The sequence below is a fragment of the Chiloscyllium plagiosum genome, unplaced genomic scaffold, assembly GCF_037043375.1.
Source record: "Chiloscyllium plagiosum isolate Xiang-an unplaced genomic scaffold, Cpla_swu_hap1 HiC_scaffold_31, whole genome shotgun sequence".
NCBI lineage: Eukaryota > Metazoa > Chordata > Chondrichthyes > Orectolobiformes > Hemiscylliidae > Chiloscyllium > Chiloscyllium plagiosum.
This window is the reverse complement of record NW_028270169.1, coordinates 8,700,139-8,727,606: the sequence shown is the minus strand read 5'-3', so window position 1 is coordinate 8,727,606 and position 27,468 is coordinate 8,700,139. Positions and strand designations below refer to the sequence as shown.

The window sequence follows — 27,468 nt, the reverse complement described above, 5'->3', positions numbered from 1 at the left end:
AAAAGAGATATATAAATAAAAAATAATATATTCTGTAAAGTTGCTTGTACATTGAAAGAAATAACGCAACCATTAGAGAGAGACAATGGTAATACATTAAATAAAATGTTAAGGTACTTTCAGTTGCTACTCATTTTAGAAGAGGCTGAACAAAATATTGCAAATAGTGACTTGACTGTAAACACCAAATAGACAAATTGATAACTAGTAGAAATACCGTAGAAGTTTGAATTAAGTGGTGTCATATTGGACTACGTTGATAAATTTCTCTATTTAAGATAAATGATGACAAGATCGTAGATGTTAGAAGAATGGAGATTGCCAGAAGTAATTTTATGAAGATGAAGCATGTTAAACAACAAGAAAGCTCTAGTTTATATGTAGTTTTCCTGTATGCCTCAAACTTGGACAACAAATAAATTTTGTGAAAAAGTAGAGTCTTTTGAAATGCTGATACCAGGAAGTATGGGACAGGCAGTGAATGCTGGCTGGCCAGCCAGGGATTCTACTTTCCACAAGTTTTTAAAACAAAATTCCACATATGGACCATAGGAGAAATGAAGTGGTATTTGAAATTGTAGGAGTGAAAAGAATTCTTAAAAAGAAGTGGCATCCAGAAAGGAAAATGCCAGTATTTCAGCCATATGAACAGAGCTGAAAAGCTGCAGCGTTCTAGAGATGGTACGCTAGATGCGTAAAGGTGGTGCAAGACAGATCAGCATAACATATCTGATAGGAATTCCCCTGACAGGAGTGGCTGCACGCAGCAGCATAATACTGATGTTTGCATTTTAAAAAAGGAAGGAATGAGTCAATCCAATGTCTGTAGTTAGAGATGATCCAACTCATTCATCCTCAAACTCATCTTCTACATGCTTCCACCAACAGAAACTCAGCATTGTTTCAGCTTGTTTTTGCCCTATGGAACCTATTCTCCCTATTTCAACATGTTGTTTTTCTTTGCTTGTTCAGTCCATTTCCATCTATATCCACATTTCTTATGATGCCTGTTGCTACCAATACAGTTTACTGCCAGTAACCATCTCCTTTTGACCACGAATATCCAATTCTTCCTGAACTCCATATCAACCAACAAGCCCTAAGGGTATTGCATTTCTTCCTTCATGGAGATCCAACACATTGAACAATTTCTCCTTTTACTCCACTCACTTTCTCCAGTTTAAAGATATTGCTATGGGAGTGTGTATAGGTTGCTGTAGCTGTCCAAGCCTTTTAATGATTATTTCACTTGGTTTTGGCTCATCATTGGCTGATACTTCTTCCTATGGTGTTTCTTGGCAGCTTTTATCCGGGTAGTTTGCTTTTTCCATCCACTGTCAGGAGCAGGACAAGGAGGCAGAATGCAGTTGTAACTTAGCTGGAAGGACTATCAAACTCATGCTGTTGGCGTTATTCTGAATTACACCAACTAAGCTAGCTACTGCTCTGTTTATGGAATATGTGGAACCTGTTCTCTACAGGTCCTCTTCCTCACTTTGTTTTTAGTACATCGATGACTGTCATGGTTGAGCTATTCTTGCCGTAAATTAGAAATTTTGATCAACTTTATTCAGATTTCAAGACATCCCTCATTTCATGTGATCCCATGTTTAACTCTTCCCTTCAGCTTCTGTTTCTCTGTTTCTGAAAATGGTGTATTAGTCAGTTTGCACTATAAGCACACTGTCATAGCCACAGCTGCATTTCCTCCCACTTTGCTGCTTCTAAAGGACCTTTTTGCTCTACCCATGGGTCTGTTTAGTCCCAAAATTTCTCCTCCTCCCAGAACCATATCAGGGGTTTTCGCATCCTCACTTTGCATTCCACCAGCCACTAAATTCAACAGATCATTCCATAATATGGAGGAATCTGCTCTTCCAGTATTCCTGAAGGACCGTTTCCTTAGTGACACACTGGTCCGTTTCTCAGCCAACCCCTTCCCTTCATTTGACATGGATCTTCTGGGAAGCACAGGAGATTCAGCACCTGGCCTTGTTTTTTCTTCGCACTGTCCAGATTCAAAAATGCTTCTGGATGATAGTGTTTTACTTGTGCTTCCATTAATTTAGCATATTCTGCTCATGGTTGCATTTCCAAATATAGTTTGGAATTGCTTTGTTGCAGAACACCTCTGATTTAATGTTATTTTAAATCCCTGCTCCTACTCCTGCTCCTGCTCCCCCCCCCCCCCCCCCCCACGCCCCCATGCCCCCAATTCTGATATCTCCATCCTTTGCCACCTACCTTGTGCCAATAACATGCAATATAATCTCTAGAAACAACAACTCATATTCTGATTAAGTATTTTACAGCTAAGTTGAACAATTTCAGATTGTGATGTAAGCTCACAATACATTATTGTTACTTGGAAGCTTCTGTTCTAAAGTAGAGGGAGAAATGGACTTTAGTTTTCAGTGCCATGAAGTCTTGTTCAGTTTTAGTTTTCAAAATCAGAAAGTAATTTTGAACAATAAGGTTAAAGCAATATTTCAAAGAAACCAGTTGATTTTAGAGAAATGACTAGCATTGCCCCCACTTCCAATAAGTAATTGCTTAAGCTATTTGCGGACTTGAACTTTACAACTCGGAGATAAACAGATTGATTCAGAGAAGAGTTGTGTATTCAAAACAGTCCAGACAGGGCTGGGAGAAGCCCTGATTTGCTTAGAAGAACCAGTCCTCAGTAGTGTAGTGGTTAGTAACCCTGCCTGTCACGCGGGAGACCGGGGTTCAATTCTCTGCCGGGGAGGCAGCAGTACTTTGAGTGTCTAGCTCCATACCTCAAGCCAGGAGTGCCGGATTCAAGTCCTGTTTGCTCCTGAGGTGTGCATTAACATCTCCAAGCGGACTGCTCATGAAAACAATCTAACCAACATAGAAAACCTATGGGGCGATACGGTGGCTCAGTGATTAGCACTGCTGCCTCACAGCACCAGGGTCCCAGGTTCGATTTTAGCCTCAGGCAACTGTCTATGCGGAGTTTGCACATTCTCCCTGTGTCTGTGTGGGTTTCCTCTGGGTGCTCCGGTTTTCTCCCACAGTCCAAAGATGTGCAGGTTAGGCCAATTGACCATGCTAACTTGCCCATACTGTTAGGTGCATTAGTCAGAGGGAAATGGGTCTGGTTGGGTTACTCTTTGGAGGATCGGTGTGGACTTGGTGGGCCGAAGGGCCTGTTTCCACACTGTAGGGAATCTAATCGAAAACTCCAAAATATGGTAGCTGTGGAGTTCCCAAGAGAGAATAACATCCTATAAGGCTACTGAAGCAAGGAATTTTAAAGAAGCCATCTTTGTACCGTTGAGCTGGGTTAGTAGTTTGTTTATAGGCCTTGGGGGAGAGAGATTAATTGAAGAAAATTGCAAGTTAATATAAAACATAAAAACTCTGAGCAGAAGCTAGGCACAGAAATGTGCTGAAAAGGAAACCAATTACAATGGTGCCACAGCTTTAGCATGGAGTTGAGAGGGATCCTTTACTGATGTTTGTGTCTGTGAGGTTGTTGGGTTAAACGAGTTGAAACTTGCTTTCTGATATTTGTAATGATTTTTTTTTCCAGATGTAAAATAGTAAACCAAACGAGAACATGTTTTCTTTTGTGTAATAAACTTTGGCATTCTCTTGTCAAAAATATATTTGTAACCTCTTGTGACTATGTTCAATGACTGACCTCCTCAGTAAACTAAAAGAAATAGAACCTATGATTTGTCCTGCCATAACCATTAGCTGAGATCATCACCTCTGCCCCCACATTTTTGGACTACTACAACTGGAAATGATTTTCTTATGCAAGTACCTCCTAAACCAATCCCCGAGTTTATTTGTGAATTCCATTATTATCATTTACGTTGCACCACCATTATTTTGTCATTTGACTCCTCTTGCCTTCCACCCCATTAGACCTTTCCTTTTGTTGTTTCACCGCCTGCCCTTTTCACTTTTTTTCTTGCAACCTGTTGATCCCTAACTACTACTTGTTCTGAAGAAGGAGATCATTAACTTGAAATTTTATCACTGTTTCTATCTCTATACAGGTTATGTAAATTATTGAGTATTTCTTGAACGATCTATTCTTACTAAAGTGGTGATTTTTATTTAATCTGACAGGGCTCGCAGACGGAAAGGTTCACCCCGGAGAATGGGATTGCAAAAACTCTGGGATTGGTGTTTGGGCATCATGCAGATGACATCACTACCCTGGAGGGTTGTCATTGGGCGGCTTGGGAGGATAGGACATGGAGAATTAAAAGGTAAAACAAATGAACATCCAACAGCATCTTATAAACTTGTACACTGCACATTTATTTAATTTTTTTTTGGAGTGTTCTGGAAGATTTTTCTGCCAACTATTAGCTTCAAATGTGAATTCTGATTTAATGTTTGTTTTCATAAGGCATATATTAAAGAGCAATTTTATCATACCCGTACTATTACTCATTGAATTGGGTCGTATGATCTTTTGTAAGGCGAATGTTGATTCATAACCTACAACATGGTTTTCCACTACCAGAGATAAGTTTGGACCAAACAGAGTTCAGTCATTGGTGGGAGAACTATGCATTATTCCAAAATGCTTGAAATTTTAGGCTGCAGTTACAGTAACATGTACTCCAAGATTTGAGGACAAGCACCAGTGCAGTTCAGAGAGGCTGCTGTACTGGCCAGTGCTTCATATTTACATGACAGTTAAAATCAACATCCTGCCGCCTCCAGTAGTTGATATAGATATTGAAAATCATGACATTAATTAAAGAATAGAGAAGTTTCCTACTAAACTGGGCAATTTATTCCATAAACAATAAAACTACTGCATGTAAATTGGATGTTGGTATTGATTTACAACAATGACTGCAATTGATTGATTTTTTTTTAAATGTAAGAACATAAGATGTAGGAGCAGAAGTAGGTCATTTAGCCCATTGAGTCTATTTTACTATTCATGGCTGATCTCTCAATCCTCAACTGTACTTTCCTGCCTTACGCCTATAACCCCGATTCCCTTTCTGAATAAAAGTCTGTCTATCTCAATCTTGAACGTATCTAACATTTCAGTAAGATCACCATTTATTTTTCCAAACTTCAATGAGATCAAGATCACCCTGACCTAACGAGAAGATCCCTCATACCTGGGAACAACCTAATGAATTTTCTCTGAACTGCCTCCATTGTCAGTATATGATTCCTTCAATACGGAAACAAAATTGTCCACAGTACTGTAGATGTAGTATGCCTATGCTTTGTAGTTTCAGTAAGAAATGCCCCATCCTGACCAACTTCTCTTTTAACTCCTCTCACTTCCTTCAGGGTAGAGGTGTGGCCATGGATACCTGCATGGCCCCCAGTTATGCCCATCTCTCTCTGGAGTACACGGAGCCTTCCTTGTTCCAGTCCTATTACGGCTCTCACCCACAACTCTTTCACTGGTGTATTGAAATATCATCACTGTTGGTTCTTTCTCTTGTCCAGAATTGGAAAAGTTTATCAATTTTGCTACAAATTTCCATTCTGTTCTCATCTTCTCCTGGTCTACCTCTGACTCCTCCCTTCCCTTCCTCGACATCTCTGTTTCCATTTCTGGGGATAGGCTGATCACCAATATCTACTCCAAACCAACTGACTTCCATAGTTACCTTAACACTGTTATATCCTCAGCCTATTCCATTTTCCCAATTCCTCCGTCATCATCGCATCTGTTCTGATGATGCCAATTTCGACAAGGGGTGTCTCTGAAATATTGACTCTCTTCCTTAAGCAAGGATTCCCCATAGTTGACATGCCCCTTAGCCAGGTACGACCCATCTGCCCTCCCACAACAACGATAAGGTCCCATTTGTTCTTATCCACATCTAGAGGATCGATAGCTGCAGTTTCTGTCACCTCCAGTGGGATGCCACCACCAGACATATATTCCCCTCCCCTCCCTTGTCAATTCCCACAAGGACTGTTCCCTCCGATACACCCTGATACACTCCTCCTTCATTCCCAATACTCAGTCCACTGCCCCACGGCACTTTCCCTTGCAATCGCAGAAGATGTAACACCTGTTTGTTTACTTGCTCCCTCCTCTGTATCCAAAGGCCCAAACACATATCTCAAATGAAGCAACACTTTATCTATACCACTCAATTTAGTCTACTGCATTTGATGCTCACAATGTAGTTTCCTGTGCATTGGGGAAATTAAGCATGCACTGGGTGACCACTTTGCAGGGCATCTACAAAGTAGACCCTGAACTTCCAGTTGCCTGCCACTTCAACACACCATCTTGTTCCCTGGCTAACGTCTCTGTCACAGGCTTGCTGCAGTGCTCCAGTGAAGCCAAGTGCAACCTGAAAGAACAGCACCTAAATTTCTGCCTTGGAACTCTACAGCTTCTGGAGTTCAACAATTTTAGGGTTTGAGGCACCTTCTCCCATATCCTTACCCAACCCCACCACACCACACAAGGCCTTGTTATTATATGATCTGCTATTATACACAACCCATTGTTAGCCTCTAATTGACCCCTTTAATAACAATGCATTCTCCTAGGCTGATTATTATCCATTTCTTTGTCTATCCAATTGTTCTTTTCTCTCTTTGGGCTCTATGTCCAACCGTCGTTTGCTGCTTACCCCTCCCCACAACCAACATTCTGCATTAAAAAGAAACTTTCTTCTAGCTACCATCATTTTTGAGGAAGAGTCACAGTTCTTTCGGTTTTTATTGTCTATTTTTATACTCCATTCCCTTTTAAATAAAGGCCAACATTCCTTTACTTTCCCATTACCTTGTGAACGTGTATAGTAGCTTTTTGTGATTCATGCATGAGGATTCCCAAATCTCTCTACACTGCAGCTTTCTGCAGTCTTTCTCCATTCAGATAATATTCAACTCCTCTATACTTGCCTTCCAAATGGACAACCTCACATTTTCCCATATTATGTCCCATCTGCCAAGTTTTGGTATATTCAATCTCTCTATATTCCTCTGAAGACACTGTCATCCTCAGCACTTGCCTTCCCACCTGTTTTTGTAAACGTGGCAATTGTATATCTACTTCCCTCATCCCATTCATTAATATATATTGTAAATAATTGTGGGCCAACACAGATTCATGTGGTACTCTGCTAGTTACAGGTTGCCATCCTAAAAATGCCTCATTATTTCCCCTACTTTGTCTTCTGTTGGTTAGCCAATCATCTAACCCTGCTAATATATTACCTCTTGTACCATGAATTCTTATTAAGTAACCCAATTTGTGGTACTTACCAAATGGTTTTTAGATATTAAAAATATTCTATATTAAGATTCTCATGTCTGTAACAATGCAACGTACACTCCCTCTTTTGGCACTGATGTTTGTTTTTTTTTCTACCCATTTTGCTGTCACTGTATTGTGGACTCCCTGGGTAATGTTATGGGAGACTTGCAACATGGAAATGTTAGTTTGTGTCATTTTTAATGCCGGTTTATTATAAAGTATAGCTTTGTGCTTTAAATATCCTGTGTAGAAGGTCACAATTGTAGACATTTTTGTTATGGACCAGGCCAGATCCTTCAGAACTTTTCTAGAATGTAGCCCAGACCCTAACTTTGTTAGTTGTTTTAAGCAGGTGTGAAGTGGATATTCCAGGAGAGAATCAGCTGGTCAAGCCACTTAGTTTTAAACAAAATAGAATTTATTCACAAGATTACTGAATGAAGCACAAAAAATAGAAAACAGAATACCAAATAACTTAACCTCTCCGAAAACCCAACACATCATCCCAAGTTAATGATGCTGTTCCAAATACAAAGTCCCCATAAACACCCCTTGGCACAAAAGGTAAAATCAGACATATGTTCTTACAGGATAGAAGTCTGAGAGAGAGTACCAGCCTAGACCTGCTTCTGTGGGTCCATCAGCCTTTTTTCACACTACTGCTAAACACCAAACTAAATCAGAGAGAAGGTTAAAGTGAGGACAGCAGATGCTGGAGATTAGAGTCGAGTGTGTGGTGCTGAAAAAGCGCAACAGGTCAGGCAGCATCCAAGGAGCAGCAGAATCTACATTTCGCGCAAAAGCGCATCATCGTCCCTTCTCCTTCCTAATGAAGGGCTTTTGCCCGAAATGTCGATTGTCATGCTGCTTGGATGCTGCCTGACCTGCTGTGCTTTTCCAGCACCACAAATCAGAGAAAAACTGAGCTGGGCGAACTGGCTACTCCCCTTTCATTATACAAGTGTGTTTTTTAAACTTGAAAGCCTTCTCCATGAGGCAGTATCTGTTATCATCAAAATGGCTCTAAAACTCTACGCCCCAGACTTTCCGGAGTTTGTGTTGTCTACAACCTCTCTGCAAAAAAAAAAGCAAGTTTTGCATAACCTTATTAAAGGAGGAAGCTTTGTCGCAACCTGTTCAGATGTGTTGTGTCGCATATCTGGAGCAGGTTGGACTTCAATCCAGGTCTCCTAACACTGTGCCACAAGAACCCTTGAGGCCCTTCTCTTTCATGCTAACTCCTGGCAGATCTTATTAAATGCCATTGTTCATTTTTGAATTTCTCAGGTCAGAGGGCAGAGTCCCACCTTCTTGCAGTCTCATTTTTTGGAAATGTGCTTTCTAATGGAATCACCATTCCGTTCATTTGATAGTGATCATGAGCAGGAACTCTCTTGTTGTCTTCAGTGTAATGAATACCAATGTGGCAACATAATAGAATGATAGAAATGGCCAGAAGTAATTTTGTGAACATGAAGCATGTTAACAAGAAGAAAGGTCATATTTATATCCAATTTTCTTGTTTGCCTCAAACTTGGACAGCAAATAAAGTCTGTGAAAGAAAATAGTCTTTTGAAATGTTGATACCAGGATGTATGGGGCAGGTAGTGAATGCTGGCCAGACAATGTCCCATGAATGAATAGAAAAAAGTAATTGAAATCAGCTGACAGGGAATCAGTTGGAAATTTGGGAGTATTAAAAAGTGCTTAATCCTTGGAGCACTTTTTTTTTACTGGTTTGGTGAGTCTTTAGTTCATGAAACTAAGGTTTAATAATCGTATTAATCTAGCAGACAATGGATGTCACAAATGTTTTACCTTTTATGACTTTAAAAGTGACACCTAGGCTGTTGCATTATACAGCACAGCACATCCACCTACAGAGCTGTTCAGAAAATCCTTTAATCTTCAGTGCATAATCTTCAGTGCTGTTTTGTTGTTTCACTAACTCGTGCTAATCTTTTATATTCTGCAGACTGGAGTTGTTTGCTTGGTCGTCGCACTTTGCAGTCCCTCAGCCGGCACCTGAAGGATACTTGCAGAATGTGTGGTATTTCTGCAGCTGATTCTCCAAGCATCCTTAGTGCTTGTTTGGTTGCTATGGAACCACAGGGATCGTTTGTGATAATGCCTGGTGAGAACAGTTTATGGAATATGCAGTTTGTTACTGATAAGTTTCAATTTGTCTGGGATGCATCATTATTTATGAGGTAATATACTACAACACAATAGTGTTGGTTCTAAAATAAATTATTAACTTGCTGAAGAAAATGAGTTGTACCTGTGTTCTGGTTGGACATTTCAGTTCTCCATTTGTACAGTGGCTCTTGTTGGTCACCCGACAAATGTAAATTCTAAAAACAAAACGTGATGTGCAGCTTTAATAATTTAACCACCTTTTCTGATGCATGATTTTCAGACTGGGAAACGTTGGCATTGGTCAGTTTTGGATCCATTAATTTTTTTTTTGAAATTTGATTTGATGCATTTATTGTCACATGTATTTTATTACAAAAGTGAAAGGTATTGCATAGTGTTGCCACTCTCAAGTGTCATCTTAAAACACGAAAAGAAAACCAAAACGTTGAATGTACAGGCAAAAAAAAGAAATAAAATTCAACTTTACAGTCTTTAAGTGCTCAGTCATGGGTCTAGAGTGGCCAGCCATGTGTCACCTTGCCATGCTGCCACATCAAGAATCGCCACTTTTAACTTGTTATAGATTACCCAGACTTGGGTTTAGGAACAGTATTAGAACATGTGTAGTTGTAAATTTGGCATAGTGAATAGTAATATAGATGGTAGGTTGAGCAGAGGTGTGGCAGGGCCATCATTATGGAGAAGTGTGCATTCATGCATTTTGGAAGGGCTATTATGAAAAGACAGTACACCTTAAATGGCTCAATTTTGAAAAGATGTAGATGAGCAGAAGGGCTATGGGTTCAATCCAAGACTTTAAAAGTAGCAGAGAATGTTGATAAAATAGTTTTAAAAACAATGCATGGGTTACTTGGGCTTATCAATAGAGACACAGAATATAATACTACCAATAACATGGCAATTACAGTATTCAAGGACAAGGCCCATCACTACCTCCTCAGGACAGCTAAGAATGCTTGTTAATTGGGGCTTTGATGTCATCACCTAAATCTTAATGAAGAAAAAAGAAATAGGGAGCAGTTTAGTGTATTAAAGGCAGATATTAAAATTGAAATGGGTAGAAGGCTTTATGACCAAACATATTGGTACTCAATTGTGAGGCATCATACTGGTACATTTTGGTTGCACTAGTGTTTTACTAAGGGTCGACTTTTTTCTTTTCAAAGTTATGTTGAGAAGGTAACCAGAAAAGTAAGTCCCTATTGTCTCATATGACCATTTAGATTCTACCAGCAACAAGAACTTTATTGGTAGGAGTCCTGTTACATAAATGACACTATGCTATTGTGGGTAAAGATGCCTGAGCTCTGCAAAGTGGGGTCTTTGTTTGTTGGCTACCTATCAAATTTAATATTTTTTTCCACGTAATTCTGTGTACGTTTGGTGATATTTGTTGTTAGATTAACCAGTTTACATGCCTAAGAAGTTAATCTCTCTCTCAACCTTTCGTTCATATTTGAAGATCCCAACAAATTGTCAAAAGTTAGGAGTGTTACTTTGTTGACTGGGCATGCTGATAATTTGTGTTATGTTGTTGGTTAATATTGTTTTTTCCTATATGAAGGATTCACTATTAATGTAGAAAATATTCTATGTATTTTCATTATATAAACCTGTAATGTAAAATGCAGACATGTTATGGAGTGGAACTCAAGCAATATTGGATAACAGAAGGTCAGTGTTGCTGGCTTCATATTTACAGACATGGGGCAAGGAACTAGAAGAGCTCAGGAAATTGGATTATGTATAAAAATAATCCAATTATTATTATACATTTGAGAAATGCTAACATTAGAGTGCCCTATAATGTTGACAGTGTCTGAAAATTAATTTTTGAAGTGCTGTTAATGGAAGCTTCCATTACACAATGACTGTGTCTGGGAAGCAGTGACTTGAACGATAACTTCTTTAGTGGTTAAGGGAGAAATGTTAGGCAGATTGCTGAGGAAACTACATACAGTTTTTAAAATAAAGCTAAAGACTCTTTACCATTGAAAAACTGTTGCCTTTGATGTATGGTAGAACAGGTGCATAATTTAGAACATATTAAATCTTTCTAGCTTTGGTAATTAACATCAGGAGTTCAGAGACTTCATGAAGAGTGACTTTGGTGTAAGTCTCTCCAAGGTATCAGCAAATCACAGTTTGCGACTTTTTTTCTCCCAAAGTTTGGAATGGTGTGAACAACAGGAGCTAGTTCGCTGCATTAAAGAGTGCAGTTCTTTTGAACTGGGTGCTTATATCCTGAAGTCATTGGAAATAAACTTTCTTTTTATACTCTTACTCATTTGGATTATTGTTGAGTAGTTAACAGAAGATCTTATTTTTTTGAAACGTTGGTTTAAGACAAAGCTTTCTTTTAAATCTTGTTGCAGATTCTGTGTCTGTTGGGTCAGTGTTTGGTCGTGGCACATCACTCAACATGCAGACGTCGCAACTGAGCACGCCACAGGATACATCATGCACTCACATCCTAGTGTTTCCTACCTCCGCAATGGTGCAAGTGCCAACTGGGAGCTATGAAATAAACGTTGGTTAGTCATGGATGTTGTCTGTTGCCTTGATATATGTTGGATTCTTACAAATGATGTTTTTACAGTATTTGAATTGGGATGTAATCTCTCATTTTTCTGTTTCAATTGTTGATTTATGGACCGTATTGTAGCCCTGTCTACTGGTTGGTGACTCAGCTGGTGCACCATTTCCTAATTCAGCGATGAGTAGGTGATTATGGATTTAGTTTGTTTCATTTTGAATGGTTAGATAGGTCAGTCCTGAAGCAGAAACCTGCTTCATGACCTTTTTAGTGGCTCCTCAAGTTTATCTAGTAACTTGCTCAGCTCTTCAGAGCACGGAAGGCTTCATGCTCAGTATTTGATGCTTGTTAGCTTATTGCAGCTGTAATAACGACAGGAGTGTTACATTTGGCTTCAATACTTCATTGTTTGTGGTAGATGGAAAACCAGAACCACGTTTGGATTTGAAGGCCCTGGGTTGTGAAAGAAGTTCAGTGAAGATTCTTGCTTCACCAATGCTGGGTGAAATGCACATATGAATACTTGAGCAAGTTATTTTCAGCTGTATTGAATTGAAATAAAAATGAATGGTTGTACAAGATGGGGTATCTTGTTGGAAATGTCAAAAAGCTATCTGGTAGGTGATTTTTAAAATGAAGGCAAAATTTTAGCCATTTTTAAAATCTCAACTCAAAATGCTTAATGTGCCTCCCTTGAAAAATCCCAAGCTAATGTAGGATACTTTGAGTAACAATCTACACTTGGTTTCTGCTGCAAGTGACATGATAGATAGAAGCACCATCTATGGTATTGGAACCTGTGTGGATTTAAGATTTGGTTCTCTGCTAGAAAAGGGTTTGCGATATTACCATTCAGCTTATAAGCCAAGGATGGGAAAATTTGACCAGTGTTCCAACTTTGGTTATCTGCTGGATAGAATACATGGTTAGAATCCTAGAATTTTACTGTACAGGAGGAGGTCATTGCCTCTGTACCGGCACCCAAAAGAGCTACCCAGCTGATCCTATTCTCCAGCCCTCTCTCTATTGCCCTCTAAATGTATCTGTTTCAAATGTATATCTCTTTGAAACCTTGGCACTTGGCTCTGCCACTCTCCCAGGCAGCACGTTCCAAATCCTAACAACTCCTGAGAAAAGAAGTTTCTCCTCATCTCCTTCCTAACTCTTACTTGACGGTCTTGAAATTGTGACCCCCTAGTTATCATCAGCAGTGCTTCGTCTGGAGGCTCGCTGAAGATGTTACCTAGTGTGGTGACAAAATGTCTGAAAATGAACCATCTAGCTCAGCGAGCAAACCTACATCCAGAACCTCAACCTGAGTACAAATCTTCTCAAAACTCGCTTCAACTCCTATCTCTAGTCTGAGAAGTGCTACTTTCTGTTTCCTGTCTTTTAGCCAACTTCTAATCCAAGCTACCACGGACCTATCAGATCCAAACATTCCTAATTTGCTAATTACCCTGCCATGTGATAATATATCAATGCTTTCTGAAGGTCCAAATATGCAACATCCACAGCACTGTCTGTGTCACCTCATTAAAATTAAATTTGCCAGACACGACTTTAACAAAGCCATGTTGACTATTAACTTATTTTTCTGTGTATATTGATCTTATCCCTTATTATGGCCTCCATCAGTTTTCACACTATTAATGTCAAGCTAATTGTTCTGTAGTTTTCTAGGTTATCCTTTGTTCCTTCCTTAAACATTTGTGATCTTCCAATCCTTCTTTTAGAGAAGCCTGGAAACCTTCTGTTAACAACTGTGTAATTTTCGCCCTTACTTCTCAGCAATCTAGAACGCGTCCCATTGCGGTCTGGTGGCTTCTTTACCTGGGTTCTGCAGCCTTTCTAGCAACTTGTCTTTATCACTTTACTGCTCAGTTGCTCAACACCTGTGTTTTCAACTGGTTGATTAACCCTTTAATAATTTGTAGATGCACACATGAAGAATGGTTGTTAATGGAGAGGTACTTTGTGGGTTATTTAGGCCAGGGGAGGGGAAAGTGTGAACTTACATACCAGGATCATTTGGGAGGGGCAGGAACTAATTCCTCCCATTACTCTGCATTGGAGTTCTCTAACCTTTTTGAGTGGAGGAATTTGTATTTCAGTTTTTTTTCTGTCTCAGGGCAGGTGATTCATTTTCAGGTAATGAGGCAATGATGGTGATTACTGCTGATGTGATGGGGTGTTGACAGGCCCAAAAGATGAGTGAGTGAGGGAGCAAGTTAGTGAAACTGATTTGTTCCCCTCTGTCTCTTCCCTGATTCGGGCAATGGCATCACATTCTTCATGGTGACTGACACTTTCTGAACTGTTCCACCCTTGTTCATGGTCCCTGTCTCGTCACTAACTTGGTTCCAGCAGCACAGATCTGACTTCCTTACTCGCTGTCCACATTTAAGTATCTGTTATTGGAAACAGGTGATGAGTACTTGGAGATTGATGCTTGATGTTGGAACATTGATTTGAACTATTACAGCCACATCCTGCTGGTGATAACAAAGTAGGGACTGAACTTTGCAATATTCCATCAGTGTTTCAATGTACTACTTTAATCAGGCTATGGTGAATGAAAGTGTCATGTTAAGTTTCTATTAACGGAAGAACTTTCACTATAGAGTTGTTTGTTGCAAAACATAACGCAGAAAACTTGCTGATCATTTATAAGTTGATTTGAACTTGTTCTCTATTCTTATCCAACTGGCTTTGATTTGATTTGCAGAGGAAATGGGAATCTTTGAATTACTGGACCCAGATGATGATCTCATAATTAACTTGCCAGCATCTCCATCCACATCCCCGGTACATTCACCAGGGTCCCATTATCCACACGGTGGTGACACGGGCAAGGTGAGGATGTTGTTTTATCACATTTGTTTCTCCTTTATAAAATTGTTACTTAATATTTCTGTAAATCACGGTACAGAGGAGAAGACTATTTGGTACATTTTAGTTCATTTATGAAAACTCTTCTGTCTTTCTCTTTACCTCTTCCAGGCCGATAATGTCAAAAATTCCTTAAATATTTCCAAAGTTTTACTGTATTTGTATTCTGCCGGGATGAGGTTTTTTCATAGCCTTTGAGAAAAGAATTACATCTTGGTGTCAGTCTTAAATTGGTGTGTCAGTCTGACTCTTTCCCTTTGTCATACTGTCATGATAATAATATGAACTGTTTTCGTACAGTGTCTTTCACCCACCTTTCAGTTGCTTCTCATTTCTATACTCTTCCCTTTCGGGTTCCATAATGTGTTCTGACATTTAGTAAGTGGTATCAAGTGGTATGGAGTGCTATCAGGACACGGCAACAGCTGCCAAACTCCAGTGTGATTAAATTGCCTCAGGCAAAATTTCTGCTAACTAGAAACCTGTCGGCTCGGAAATGTTAACAAGGAGGTGGTGGACATCTGCCAGGAATTGAACACACACTCTTGCAAAATAACACAGGCCTCTTACTAGAAAGTTCATAGACTGTCAATTATTGATTCTCGAGAAAATTGATTTTTATACATTTTATTTAATACTCGTTTTTTTCTGTATCATTTTTCATGAAAAAGTTTTGAAATTCTTAACTTATTTCTCCAGTGCTTTTAACTACTTGTGCAGTTTCATACCGTGGGACTTTTGTTTCAAAAAAAACCTTGTGTGGAGAACGATGTTGTGACAGGTGCAAAAATGTTGCAGTTACCAGTCAGCTATCCTTTTGATTCCATTCTCCATCATTACATCACGATTCATAATGTTTTTAGGTGTGATGCATGAAATGACTAGGAGAGAGGTTGAGTGGAGTAATCTCTACAGAGAAATTCTGCAGGAAAAAATAGCTAGTACATAGCCTAACTGTAAAATTCGAAGTTTGTATTAGTAATGCTCATTTTTCTGGTAACATCTTTGACATCCATTTGCTGCACTGTTTGCTTGCAGTGTGTGATGTTTTTAATTCAATCAGCGGGTGTTGATTTTGCTCGCTGGGCCTTTGAGAAGGTGGTGGCAAGTCACCTTCTTTGAACTGCTGCAGTTCATTTGATATAGATGGGTTCACATTGCTATTGGAGAAGGAGTTCTAGCAAACTGTTACCACCAATAAGCTGCTGCAATCTGTTAATTGTCAGAGCTAATTTGTTGCTTTGCTTTTCCAGGGTCAGTGCACAGACCGACAGGAATCTCATGATGAAGTCACCATTTTGCAGCAGCCCCTGGCACTGGGATACTTTGTCTCGACAGCTAAGGCTGGGCCACTTCCTGATTGGTTTTGGTCAGCCTGCCCTCAAGCACAGAACCAATGTCCACTTTTTCTCAAGGTAAGCCAAGCCACTTTTTGAATCTGTTTTTCCATGATCTTGGTGAGTTTGAAAGTCTGGATTTTGGAGTAAATTGCCATTAAACCTTAGTTAAACCTAGTTGATGAATACATAATAAATGGTAGGACCCTAGATCGTGCAGAGGATCAGAGGAACTTTGGTGTGCATGGATCTTTGAAGGTAACAGGATAGGTGGATAGGGCAATTAAGAAGGCATATGTGATTCTTACCTTTGAGTCAATTGCAAAGTCTGGGAGGTTATGATGGAGCTACAACATGTTGGTTATGTCACAGTTGTGTAGTATGTGCAGTTCTGGTCACAGCTTTGTAGAAAGGACGTGATTGCATTGGAGAGGGTGCAGAGGAGTTTCATAGATGATGCCTTGGGCTAGAGTGTCTCAGCTCTGAAGAGACATTAGGCTAGAGATGTTTTCCGTGGAGTAGAGAAGGCTGAGGGGGAATGTGTTGAAAGTGTCTAAAGTTATGAGCGACTTAGATAGGATTAGTAGAAATAAATTTTTCTTACTCAGTTGAAACTTCAAAGTCCGGGGGTATAAGTTTAAGGTAAGGGGCAGGAAGTTTAGTGGATTTGTAAAGAGATTTTGTTTTCATCTAGAGAGTAATGTATTTCTGGAAATCCCAGCCTGAAAGAGGCACAAGCCTTCGGAACATTTAAAAGTATTTGTGTGCATGTTTGAAATGCCATAGCATAAAAGGTTATGGGCAATGCTGGGAAATGGGATTGGATAAATGTAGATAGGTGTTTGATGACTAGCATGCATGGAATAAGCTGAAGGCCTCTTTCTGTGTAGTAATAATGTGACTGTAGTTGCTGACTGGTTGCTGCTTGGTGTGAAGTAGCAGATTGTTCTCAAACCTTGACCGACACCCCTGGTTAATAAAATGTTTTTCAGTTCTTGCTACTGGATTACCAGGGGCATGTTTGTCTTAGAGCAATGCTTCTGCTGTTAAGCAAATAGTGTTCCTCCTAACTGTAATTATGTCTCTTCCACCCTCCCCGCCCATCTTACATTTTGTGTTTATTATTCAAAACTTTGTTGCAAAATTCAAGTTCAGTGGAGTGAAGCATAGGTGAGTGAGCAGAGATGCTTAGCTGGCAGCATAAATTATGTTAAAATCCTCCCAAATGAAAGGACCAGGCAGGTGATCGCTTATTTTGGAATGATAAGATTTTAAGAGAGTATAAGATTTTACCCACTGTTTCTGTGCTCTCTTTTGACGTTTCTTAAGGAGTGAATATTATGAAAATTGAACACACTTGTTTTGCGTTAAGGGATTTCAGCAAAGGAGAAACAATAAGGGGCTCTTGTGGTGCAGTGGTAGTGATTCTACCCCTGGACCGAAATCACAAGCTTTTGGAGCATTGCTCTTTCATCGGGTAGAGTGAAAAAGAAGCAGATAGGCACAGAATTTAGAGGCAGGGAGATCAAAAGATTGTACGAAAAGTGTGGGAGTGTCGACAGGCTGCATAACAGTCTCTGCAGGTGATTAAAAGTGTCAGAGAGTGCGACTAAAATGTCAACAGCTGAATAACAAGGGATGACCTGTAATCTGATTGAGGCAGAGAGCTAATTCCAAAAAAATTAAAAATAAGGTGGTGCTGAAAACAAACCGAATGGCTGGAATAACATGATAAGTATAAGAGTCGCATACAGATGGTCTAACCAAAGAACCCTACTGTACTGTTCTGTATCTGTAAAATCTTCCTTACTGTCCTGTTTTGACAATATCACCTTGATAAAATATGATCTCTCACTAAGTTAGTTTGTACAAGTTTTGGATTACTTTTTACTTTGGTAAAAACACTTCGAAAGCTTGTGATTTCAGATAAGCTTGTTGGACTAACTTGGTGACCTCATCTACCCCAGTCCAACACCCGCACTTCCACATCAGGTTGACTAGAAAAAATAGGTTAGTTTTTTCTTAAATAAAAGGAAACTAGTATGCTTCCTTATATATTCTTAAGGTAAAGGTTGACGGTGAGGTATTAATCTCAAGTTGGAATCTGTGTAAGTTCACAAAATATTCTGATTAAATTTCAATAAAGTAACTGAAGGACAAATGTTGAAACCTCAAAGATTTTGTTGCATTTACTACTGTGGTGACTTCAGAAATTATAGGCTGTAATTTTGTGTGCAATGTGGTTATGCTGACAGTAATTGCTACCATCTAGTGGCAAGTGTGGCTATAACATACTGAACTGGACCATATATAATTTACTTGAGTTTTTATTTCTTCTTAATTTCTAGGCCTCGTTGCACCTCCACGTGCCTTCAGTGCATTCGGATGAGTTGCTTCATAGTAAGCACTCCCACCCACTTGATTCAAACCAAACCTCTGATGTGCTCAGGTATAGGATGCTGCATCATTCTGCAATTATATTCAAAGTAAATTTGGAAGACTAGTTGTACTTCGGTATTTCTTACTCTGTAGACTAGTTGAGCAGTTTCATCAATAGAATTCTCCCTGCCCCAGTTTTTTACAGTTTAAAGATTTTATCCTTTCTGTGAAGATAAAATAACCGGACTGTACAATTGGTGATAACCCATTCTCACATGTTTGTGTATGAAGGGAAGCATTCGGGAATCTCAAAAATGCTGGTCAATAGTCAATGTTATGCAGTGAGTGGTGCTGATCGGACATTAAATCAAAATCCCCATGTGTATTTGTACATAGCACCTTTTGAAGACAAGCTGCAAGTTTTCAATAGCTTTTTGACCAATGTTATACCTCCATTCAGCATCCAACAGCATTTGGCCAACCATTTATGATGTTGTAGTTCAATAGAATGTTTGTGCAGAATAGCTGGCACACAGCACTGCATTCTACTAATGTGCTTCAGTTATATGCTCAGAAAATGTTTTAGAGGTAGCTTTGTGGATAATTTCTGTTTGAATTTGTTACTTCACACTTCAGGTCAATAGGAATGCTAATTTGTTATTATTTTATGATGTCTGGTGAAACACAGATAAAGTTTTATAATTCCTAGTAGAGGTAATCACCTTTTTAAAAATTTTCAACTTCTAATTAATGGCTGAACGATGACATAACAAGATCTCATATTCTAAGATGCAAAGTAAGTGCAACATAGTATTTAGTTAATGTAGACAATTTAAACTAGTGCAACATAGTATTTAGTTAATGTAGACAACTTAAACTATTGAATGAAATTTTCCTATTTTCCAACCCAATATAAAATTTGCACTTTGTAATTTGTGTGAACAATGTCCCTAAGTTAGACATTCAGTTCCCCAGGGACCAATACACATTGATATTTAGCTCATAATGGTTTGTATCTCTTTTTCTTGCCTAGTCTGGTAATAGTCCCTTCATTCATGGTGAGAAATTTTCCTGGAGATTCTTCCTCTGTTTCAAATGAGGTGAATCTTCCAGACTTGTTTCCAATCCTTATGTATTTGAGTGGGACCTTTTGACCTGCATTCCTGCGTGATGAGCTAAGAAGGTTTTGACTTACAACTGCTCTCTTTTTCTCTCCTGGATCTTGATGGACTACCTGTGCTGAAGAGATTTCAGGGGTATCTTAGAAACATTTATCCCTTCAAAACACATCTCCAACAGTACAAGTCAAAAGGACCTTTTATTCAGGTCAAAATGCTTAGTTATTCTTGAGACCCGAGCTCTCTTTTATATTTGAAGTTAATGGACAATTTAAAGCATAACTGTTTATAACTTGACATTTTCAATGCCATCCTGGATCTTTGGGGATTAGCAGTGAGTGCAGTTAAGATAGATCTTTCTGTTATTGTTTTCAAGTGCCATCTCCAAACGGACCCCACCAGGGATATATTTCTCTCTCCACCCCTTTCCGCTTTCCGCAAAGACTGCTTTCCGCTTTCCGGGTCCATGCCCCCCAACAACCCACCCTCTCCTCCAGGCACCTTTCCCTGCCACCACAGGAATTGCAATACCTGCGCCCATGCCTCCTCCCTCACCTCCATCCAAGGCCCCAAAGAAGCCTTCCACATCCATCAAAGTTTCACCTGCACATCCACCAATGTCATTTGTTGTATTCATTGCTCCCGATGCGGTCTCCTCTACGTTGGGGAGCCTGGACGCCTTCTCACAGAGCGCTTTAGGGAACACCTCTGGGACACCCACACCAATCAACCACACTGCCCTGTGGCCCAACATTTCAATTCCCCCTCCCACTCTGCTGAGGACATGCGGGTCCTGGGCCTCCTCCACTGTCACTCCCTCATCACCCGATGCCTGGAGGAAGAACGCCTCATCTTCTGCCTCGGAATACTTCAACCCCAGGGCATCAATGTGGACTTCACCAGTTTCCTCATTCCGCGACCCCCCCCCCCACCTTACCCCAGTTCCAATCTTCCAGCTCAGCACCATCCTCATGACCTGTCCTACCTGCCAATTTTTCTTCCCATGTGTCTGCTCCACCCTCCTCTCTGACCTTCATCCCCACCCCCATCTACCTATTGTACTCTTTGCTACCTTCTCTCCAGCCCCACCACCCTCCCATTTACCTCTCCACCCCGGAGGCTCCCTGCCTCTATTTCTCATGAAGGGCTTTTGCCCGAAACGTTGATTTTCCTGCTCCTCGAATGCTGCCTGACCTGCTGTGCTTTTCCAGCACCACACTAATCTATACTTTGCATCTTGCCAGGAACAGCTCAAGTCTCCCTTTAATCTTTAACAGCCATACCTTCCAGACCTATTTTTAGACAGATGCACAATAAGTCACATGAGCCATTTCATTTTAGCATAAGTTAACAGACCTAAAACACACCAAGTTTTGCTTTTGTAATAATATAAGGAGCTTGTATATGCTTATATTTCGATTTCACATTTTCTGTAAGTGTCTGTTTAAAATTGTAAAATTCCTTTGAACTCTAGGTTTGTTCTAGAACAATACAATGCTCTTTCTTGGCTGACCTGTGACCCTGCCACCCAGGACCGCCGCTCCTGCCTCCCTGTTCATTTTGTGGTGCTGACGCAACTGTACAACTTCATCACAAGCATGTTGTAAACCTAGCAAAAGAGCTGCAAAGATTTCAGGAATTACTCTTCGAAAAGGGATATCGTCTGAGAGGGTCATCAAGAGCAGGAATTGGTAGGAAGGGAAGCATACATTACTCATGGAGAACTTGGAGGGATTCTTGGAATTGGGTCTGAATGACCCCAGGATGCCCCCCCCCCCCCATTAATTGCCTGGTGGGTTTTAAAGCCACAGGCAGTTATCCAAAAATGCCTGCATCTTAATTTATTGTAAGTTTTTAAATGTTGTATAAATTGTCTTATATTTTGTATTTTTTTTAATTTTTCAAGAAGGTCTATACTGCCTTCAGGCTTTAAAGCATTTGTTGTACTAAAATATCTATAATCGTTTTAAAAGTTTGCTGTAGGTTGCTATAAAGTCAGGGGAGGGAGAGCAGCAAATATCTATTGGTTTAGTGTACATTTTAGTAGGGGTGGGGTTAGTGTTAACCATACCTTGTGTGTGGTAAAAACGCAGCAAAGCTGTGGATGCAGAGTACTTGTACAGTAAATATGTTCACTGTGTTTATATAACTGAAAAATACATCTTATGGCATTTCTTATCATGCATTGTGAAGCCAGCGCTAAAATGGGAGGGGTTGGGGAGGGGTGGGGGGTAGAAATGGGACTGAGGAGGAGGGTTACTCTGGTCAAGGTCAGTCCCAGTGACCTGCCTATTTGTACATAAAGACGTCAGTAACTTTAATTTGTTACTACTGTGTAAAAAAGAAAAATTGTGCAGAATGGTAACTAAATTTTGTAGCAACAGAATTTTTTCCAAAATTGAATCAATGCAATGCAGGTGTGTTGGTCTGTTGTAGTGTTAAGGTTTCTAGGCCCCAGACTCTTATCATTGTCCGAACTTAATGATGGCTTCAGTGAATGGACCGCTTTACAGATCCAGGTACCACAATCCCGACAAAGTCACAGTAGTGTTCCTTCTCAGTTTTTTTTTCTTCTCTGACCATTTTATGTTGTAATTTAATAATTACCTGACCTAATGTTCCTTTCTATCAAACTCCATAGCTGTCTGACTTATAATTTTTTTTCACTGTTCATTCATCTCTCTGTACAATTATAAACTTGTTAATATTTGGATAACTTGTTTTTAAATATGCTTCAGCACTCAATTGTGGGTAACTTGTATTAAGATACAGGTCTTTGAGGAAGACTATCTTTTTGAGAAAGGAGAAACCTATAGATTCTGTAGATTTGCTTATGGGAATCTGTTCTTAGACCATTTCATTTCCCCCCCTACTCACGTCATGTCCCACTCCAGCTTTACAGTGCAGTGCCTTCCCTCTTGATAGCCTAAAATGTTTAAGCATTGCCTTGAAGTAAATTGTGTGTTTTGATAAAACAATTCTAAGGTTCTAACTAATGGCATAGTTTGAAGCTAAAGGAAAAAAAAACGCATTATTTTAGGAAGTGAAATTACAGCTATCATTTAAGAAACATTGTCATTTGCAATAGGATTTGGAATAAATATCAATAGAGTTGATTCACGACATATTATTAGTTAATCTCTTCCTATGGTGTTTCAGAATTTGCAATCAACCCAGTTCAGAGATGGTATTATACACCTCTGGAGTAGATGGGACTTGAATCCAGGCCTTTTGGTTCAGTAAGAACACTATCAGTGTGGTACAAGAGCCCCTATGGTGTTGTGCATCAAGACCAATTGTAGGCTTCAGCTGACGGATAGCAAAGGCTAATTGGACATGGTCATGCAAATTAAATTCACTCCTGATTTGAAGTCTCATGTTTTGTTCTTTTAAAATATTCCTATAATGCATTCCTCTATCCACATGAAACTGTCTGTTAAAACATGCTGGACTTTAGTTATACTATTTTGCCTGTGATGCTATACTACTACTTTTGAGAGAGAGCTTTAATTGTAGTCTGACAAATTTGCATAGACAATTCCCATATAAATATGAATGCGAGATCAGTGTTCCCAAGGAAGTGTGTGCAGATGGATTTCTAGTATTTTTCCATGTATGTGTGTATAACATGAGAATTACTATGCAGTTACCGTAACTAAAGTATTATAACTGTTAATGGTATTTGAGCCTTGACAAAAGTGAGACCAGACAAATTTCAAATTGAAGAAGTCTTAAATTCTAAGATCTCTTAAATTTAGAAATTTCTAGCATCCATGCATTTCTGTATTAGATTATCTATTAAATGTGCTGCAAAAATATGCATTTGAGTTTCATCTAAAAGAAGTCTTAATCAAATTTTCTAATAAAATAATAATTTTATAATTACAATTACAAAAAGTGAAATTTGCTACAAGTGTTGGGTGTCTCCGATCACTTGTCTGAGTTGTTTTCAATTTGTTAATTTCAAGAAGTTTCATCAAATTTCACTGAAACCGGTTTACGTTTGTTTTCTTGTATTTTTTTTTTGAAGACTGGCTCGATAAGAGAACCTTTCTAATATCTGAAAATATTTCATTACAGCAGTAACTCCTTAAAAACCCTGATCAGCACTACTCTATAATGTTCACTCCTTTGAAAAAGATAAATTGTGCAAGAACATTAGAACAAGATCCAACTTTTTTTTAAGCCATATGTGTCCTAATGTAAAAGCTTTAATACATATACTAAATTTATAAGCGCCTTAATTGTTTAACTATATATGTAATTGCTATTACCTTGCAGAAGATACTTTTTTAGGGAGGAGGTTGAAAGCTGTTTTTAAATAAAAAAAAATGTTGCACTGAACCTTAAATACTATGAAAACAATTCAAAATGGTTAATACTGTCATGAAAACATTTGGACTGTTTCTTGAACTGAAGGCACTTTTGTTAAAACTGTTGAACACCTGGCTCCCAGCCTTGAACAGAGCCTTGAGTCATTGACTTCTTGAATTCCTATACCTTTTGTCTAACTTGTGAATTTTCTTCTCACTGGATGAGGCCTCTTGCAGGATCAAATTTATTCACTTTTAAGTGCAAAGTCAGATGAAGGCATGAGCGAACCAGCTTGGCTCATTTTTACAAAGTGTTTGGCCTGTGTCGAGGTGTGATCTGCTGGAAATTGGGAGAACATGTGGATATTTTGTTTTGTTATAAGAAGGTAGATAAGGATGTCAGGGATATTAAATCTATAATTGAACGTATTATATTTTTGCTCCCATTGAAGTCCCAGCCCAGCTTTATTCTTGATACATTAAATTGAAAACTTAGCATATTTTAAGGTCATTTGAATCATGCAGCATAGTGGTTAGCACTACTGCCCCCTCACAGTCAGGGACCAAAATCCGTTCAGCCATAAGTGACTGACTGTCTGGTTTGCATGTTCTCACCATGGTCTATATGGGTTTTCTGGTTTCCTCCCACAGTCCAAAGATGTGCAGGTTAGGTGGATTAGCCATGGTAAATGTGGGGTGATAGAGGATGTAGGTCCAGGTGGGATGCTTTTTGGAGGGTCAGTACAGAATCAATGGGCCAATGACCTCTACCTGCACTGTAGGGATTCTATGCCTTATGCTGTTGTGGAATAGCATTCTTTGGTTGAGGTGTGGCTATGTTGTATAAAACAATCAGAACAATTTCAAGTAGAAAGAACATTGCTTTAGCAAAGTGTTTCTTTCTATTTTGTTTACTCATGGGATGTAGGTGTCACTGGCTGGACCAGCCTGTGTTGCCCATCCTTGAGAAGGTAAGCTGCCTTTTTGAACCACTGCAGTCCATTTCATGTAGATAGATCCACAATGCTGTTAGGGTGGGAGTTCCAGGTTTGTGGCTTAGCGATACTGGTGGTATATTTTCAAGATAGGACGGTGAGTAGCTTGGAAGGCATCTTGCAGGTGGTGGTGTTCCCATGTATCTGGTGCCCTTGGCCTTCTAGATAGCCGTGATTGTGGGTTTGAAAGGTGCTGTCTTGGGAGTTTTGGTGAATTTTTGCAGTGTACCTTGTAGATGCTCCTACCGAACATCGGTAGTGGAAGAAATGAATGTTTGCAGAAATATTTCTGCAGCTGCTATCCTAATATTGGAGCTATCAGTGCTAATCTCGTTTCCTAATTTCCCTGTATATTTCTTTGTACTTTATCTAAATCCTTTGTGGCTGCAGGGTCATTGTCTTTTATATTGCTGAAATGTATAGCAAAATATATATACACCAGTATGATAAATGTATTTGTAAATGATGGTATACCTTTTACAAAATGGTAAATGCTATGATTACCTAGTTAATTTAAACTGGATTGTTAAGCACAAAGCTCCACAACATTTGAAAAACTATAGTAGCTGCATACTTTATTTCTAAACATAATGTCAGAGAACTATTAGGTTAAATAAAATTATTTTTTTGTTTGTCTTTCTTCCCCATTGTCTACCTGCCAACATATTTATTTTCAAGTTTTAAATCCCCAGTCCATTAATTTGGGGGGTGGTGGTGGTGGATTGCACAGTTGTTCAAGAGCAGCTATTAAGAGGTGAGCTCTGTGTCCTTCCATTTGTCAGGGGTTTCGACACCTCATAAATATTATTGGGAACCAAGTATTTCTATTTTATGTGCATGAAGATGACTTGGATATCTATCATATAAAACTTCAGATGCTCTGTTTCTACTTCTCATTAATGTTAACCACAGGATATCAGTAATCAAAACATATTTCCATTTAAACTATTAATTTTTTTTTTACCTTTTTAGTTTCTCATGACAGTGGGTAAGTTTTACAATAAAAATAATTTTCAAATTTAAATTGTGCAACAAGAAATTGGATTCTTTTACTGTCAAACTTCATTTTCCATAACCTTTGGAGACCAGTGCTAGCAGCTGAATAGTATGACATTTATTTACGTTAATATTTAAAGTAATTGCGATCGTTGCTTTAATTATTATGGTTGATTTTTTTTCTGTACATTGCCACCTAAATAATCACATAGCTGTGTTCATTCTAGACACTTAACCACCTACACATGGCCTTGTAATTAATAGTTTTAAATAACTAGGTGACTATAAGAATTCTTATTCATTCATGGGATCTGGGTGTTGCATACTAGTTGCATTTATTGTTCATCTCTAATTGCAGGTGCTCTTGAGTGCCCACCTTGAATTGTTGCAATACTTGAAATTTAGACATACCCACAGTGCTGTTAAGAGTTTCAGAATTTTTAACTGAGATGGAATGGCAATTAATATCAAAGACAAGATGGTGTTGGAGGCAAACTTCCAACTGTTGTTGCTTCAGTAGTTGTCGCCATGGTCGAGGTAACCGGTTTTGAAGGTGTTGTTGAGCTCTGTCAAAGTGCAGGTGTTACCCACAATTTATTGCTATGATTGTTTTTAAATATAGGGAAAAGCAGTCATTTAACTGGACTGTCTTTTAATACAAATGTTAGTAGAAAATAACTGAAAACTGATGTTTTTCTGGCGTTTCACAGCATATGGTCTCCATAGATATCTGTAGCATTTTAAATTTTCTTGACTTCCTGGTCATGTTGAAACCAGGATCTGAAAGTGGTCCATTTCATGTGCAAACACTAGCAATCCCAGTACTTTATTAATGCATTGCTTAAACGTTTGTCTTATTTAAATTTCATAATTTAATCTTTTTGTCAAAATATTTATAGATTGAGCTGAAATTGCAGTAGATTTAAAAAACTCAAATTTTATTAATTGTTGAATTTTACAGAGTTGATGCCTTGCTTATTTTTTAAAAAAAAAGGAAAAAAAAATTGGGAGAACATGCCATGTTTTGCTGAATAGTTGGTTGTCTGTAACAACTGGGCGAGCAGAGATGAGACCCCAGCTGTGGTGAGGACCGGTCCACTTTTTTCCCCTTTTTGCGTGTCCTACTTTGGTATAAAACATCCTGCTTGTGAAGCTGCAGTTGTGGTTCAAGAGTCTTTCAACAAATTATGAACAAATTTTAGTCTGGAGATCGTGGCAAACACTAAAAGCTACATACAGTCCAAAAAAAAACAAATTATGGTTGAATTGTTCAAAAGGTTTATACTTTTTAAACATTTCCAAATAAATAATTTATTCATAATATTGGTGTGACCCTGTTTTTGCATTCATTTCTTTGTTGCTGACTGTCTCTCAATGTATTACATCTGTTATTTGAAGTTGCAGAAGAAATGTTACTGTGACTATTACCTGACTGGAAATATACCGAATTAGTCAGCTGAAATCAGAAGGACTAGTTCATATTATAAAAAACAAGCAAA

At 38.9% G+C, this 27,468-nt stretch overlaps 1 protein-coding gene across 2 annotated transcripts in view; it reads left to right on the top strand.

The window, feature by feature from the left end:
• The window catches only part of med13a (mediator complex subunit 13a), a 225,134-nt gene extending 197,842 nt beyond the window's left edge, over positions 1-27,292 (top strand). For both annotated transcript variants that reach the window (XM_043718104.2, XM_043718103.2), the window contains exons 25-31: positions 4,108-4,250; positions 9,219-9,377; positions 11,779-11,937; positions 14,668-14,795; positions 16,085-16,246; positions 18,517-18,617; positions 21,140-27,292. In XM_043718104.2, the coding sequence (XP_043574039.1) occupies positions 4,108-4,250; positions 9,219-9,377; positions 11,779-11,937; positions 14,668-14,795; positions 16,085-16,246; positions 18,517-18,617; positions 21,140-21,272 (985 nt within the window). In that variant the 3' untranslated portion in view covers positions 21,273-27,292. The remainder of the gene's footprint in view (positions 1-4,107; positions 4,251-9,218; positions 9,378-11,778; positions 11,938-14,667; positions 14,796-16,084; positions 16,247-18,516; positions 18,618-21,139) is intronic.
• The last annotated feature ends 176 nt before the right edge of the window (positions 27,293-27,468 follow it).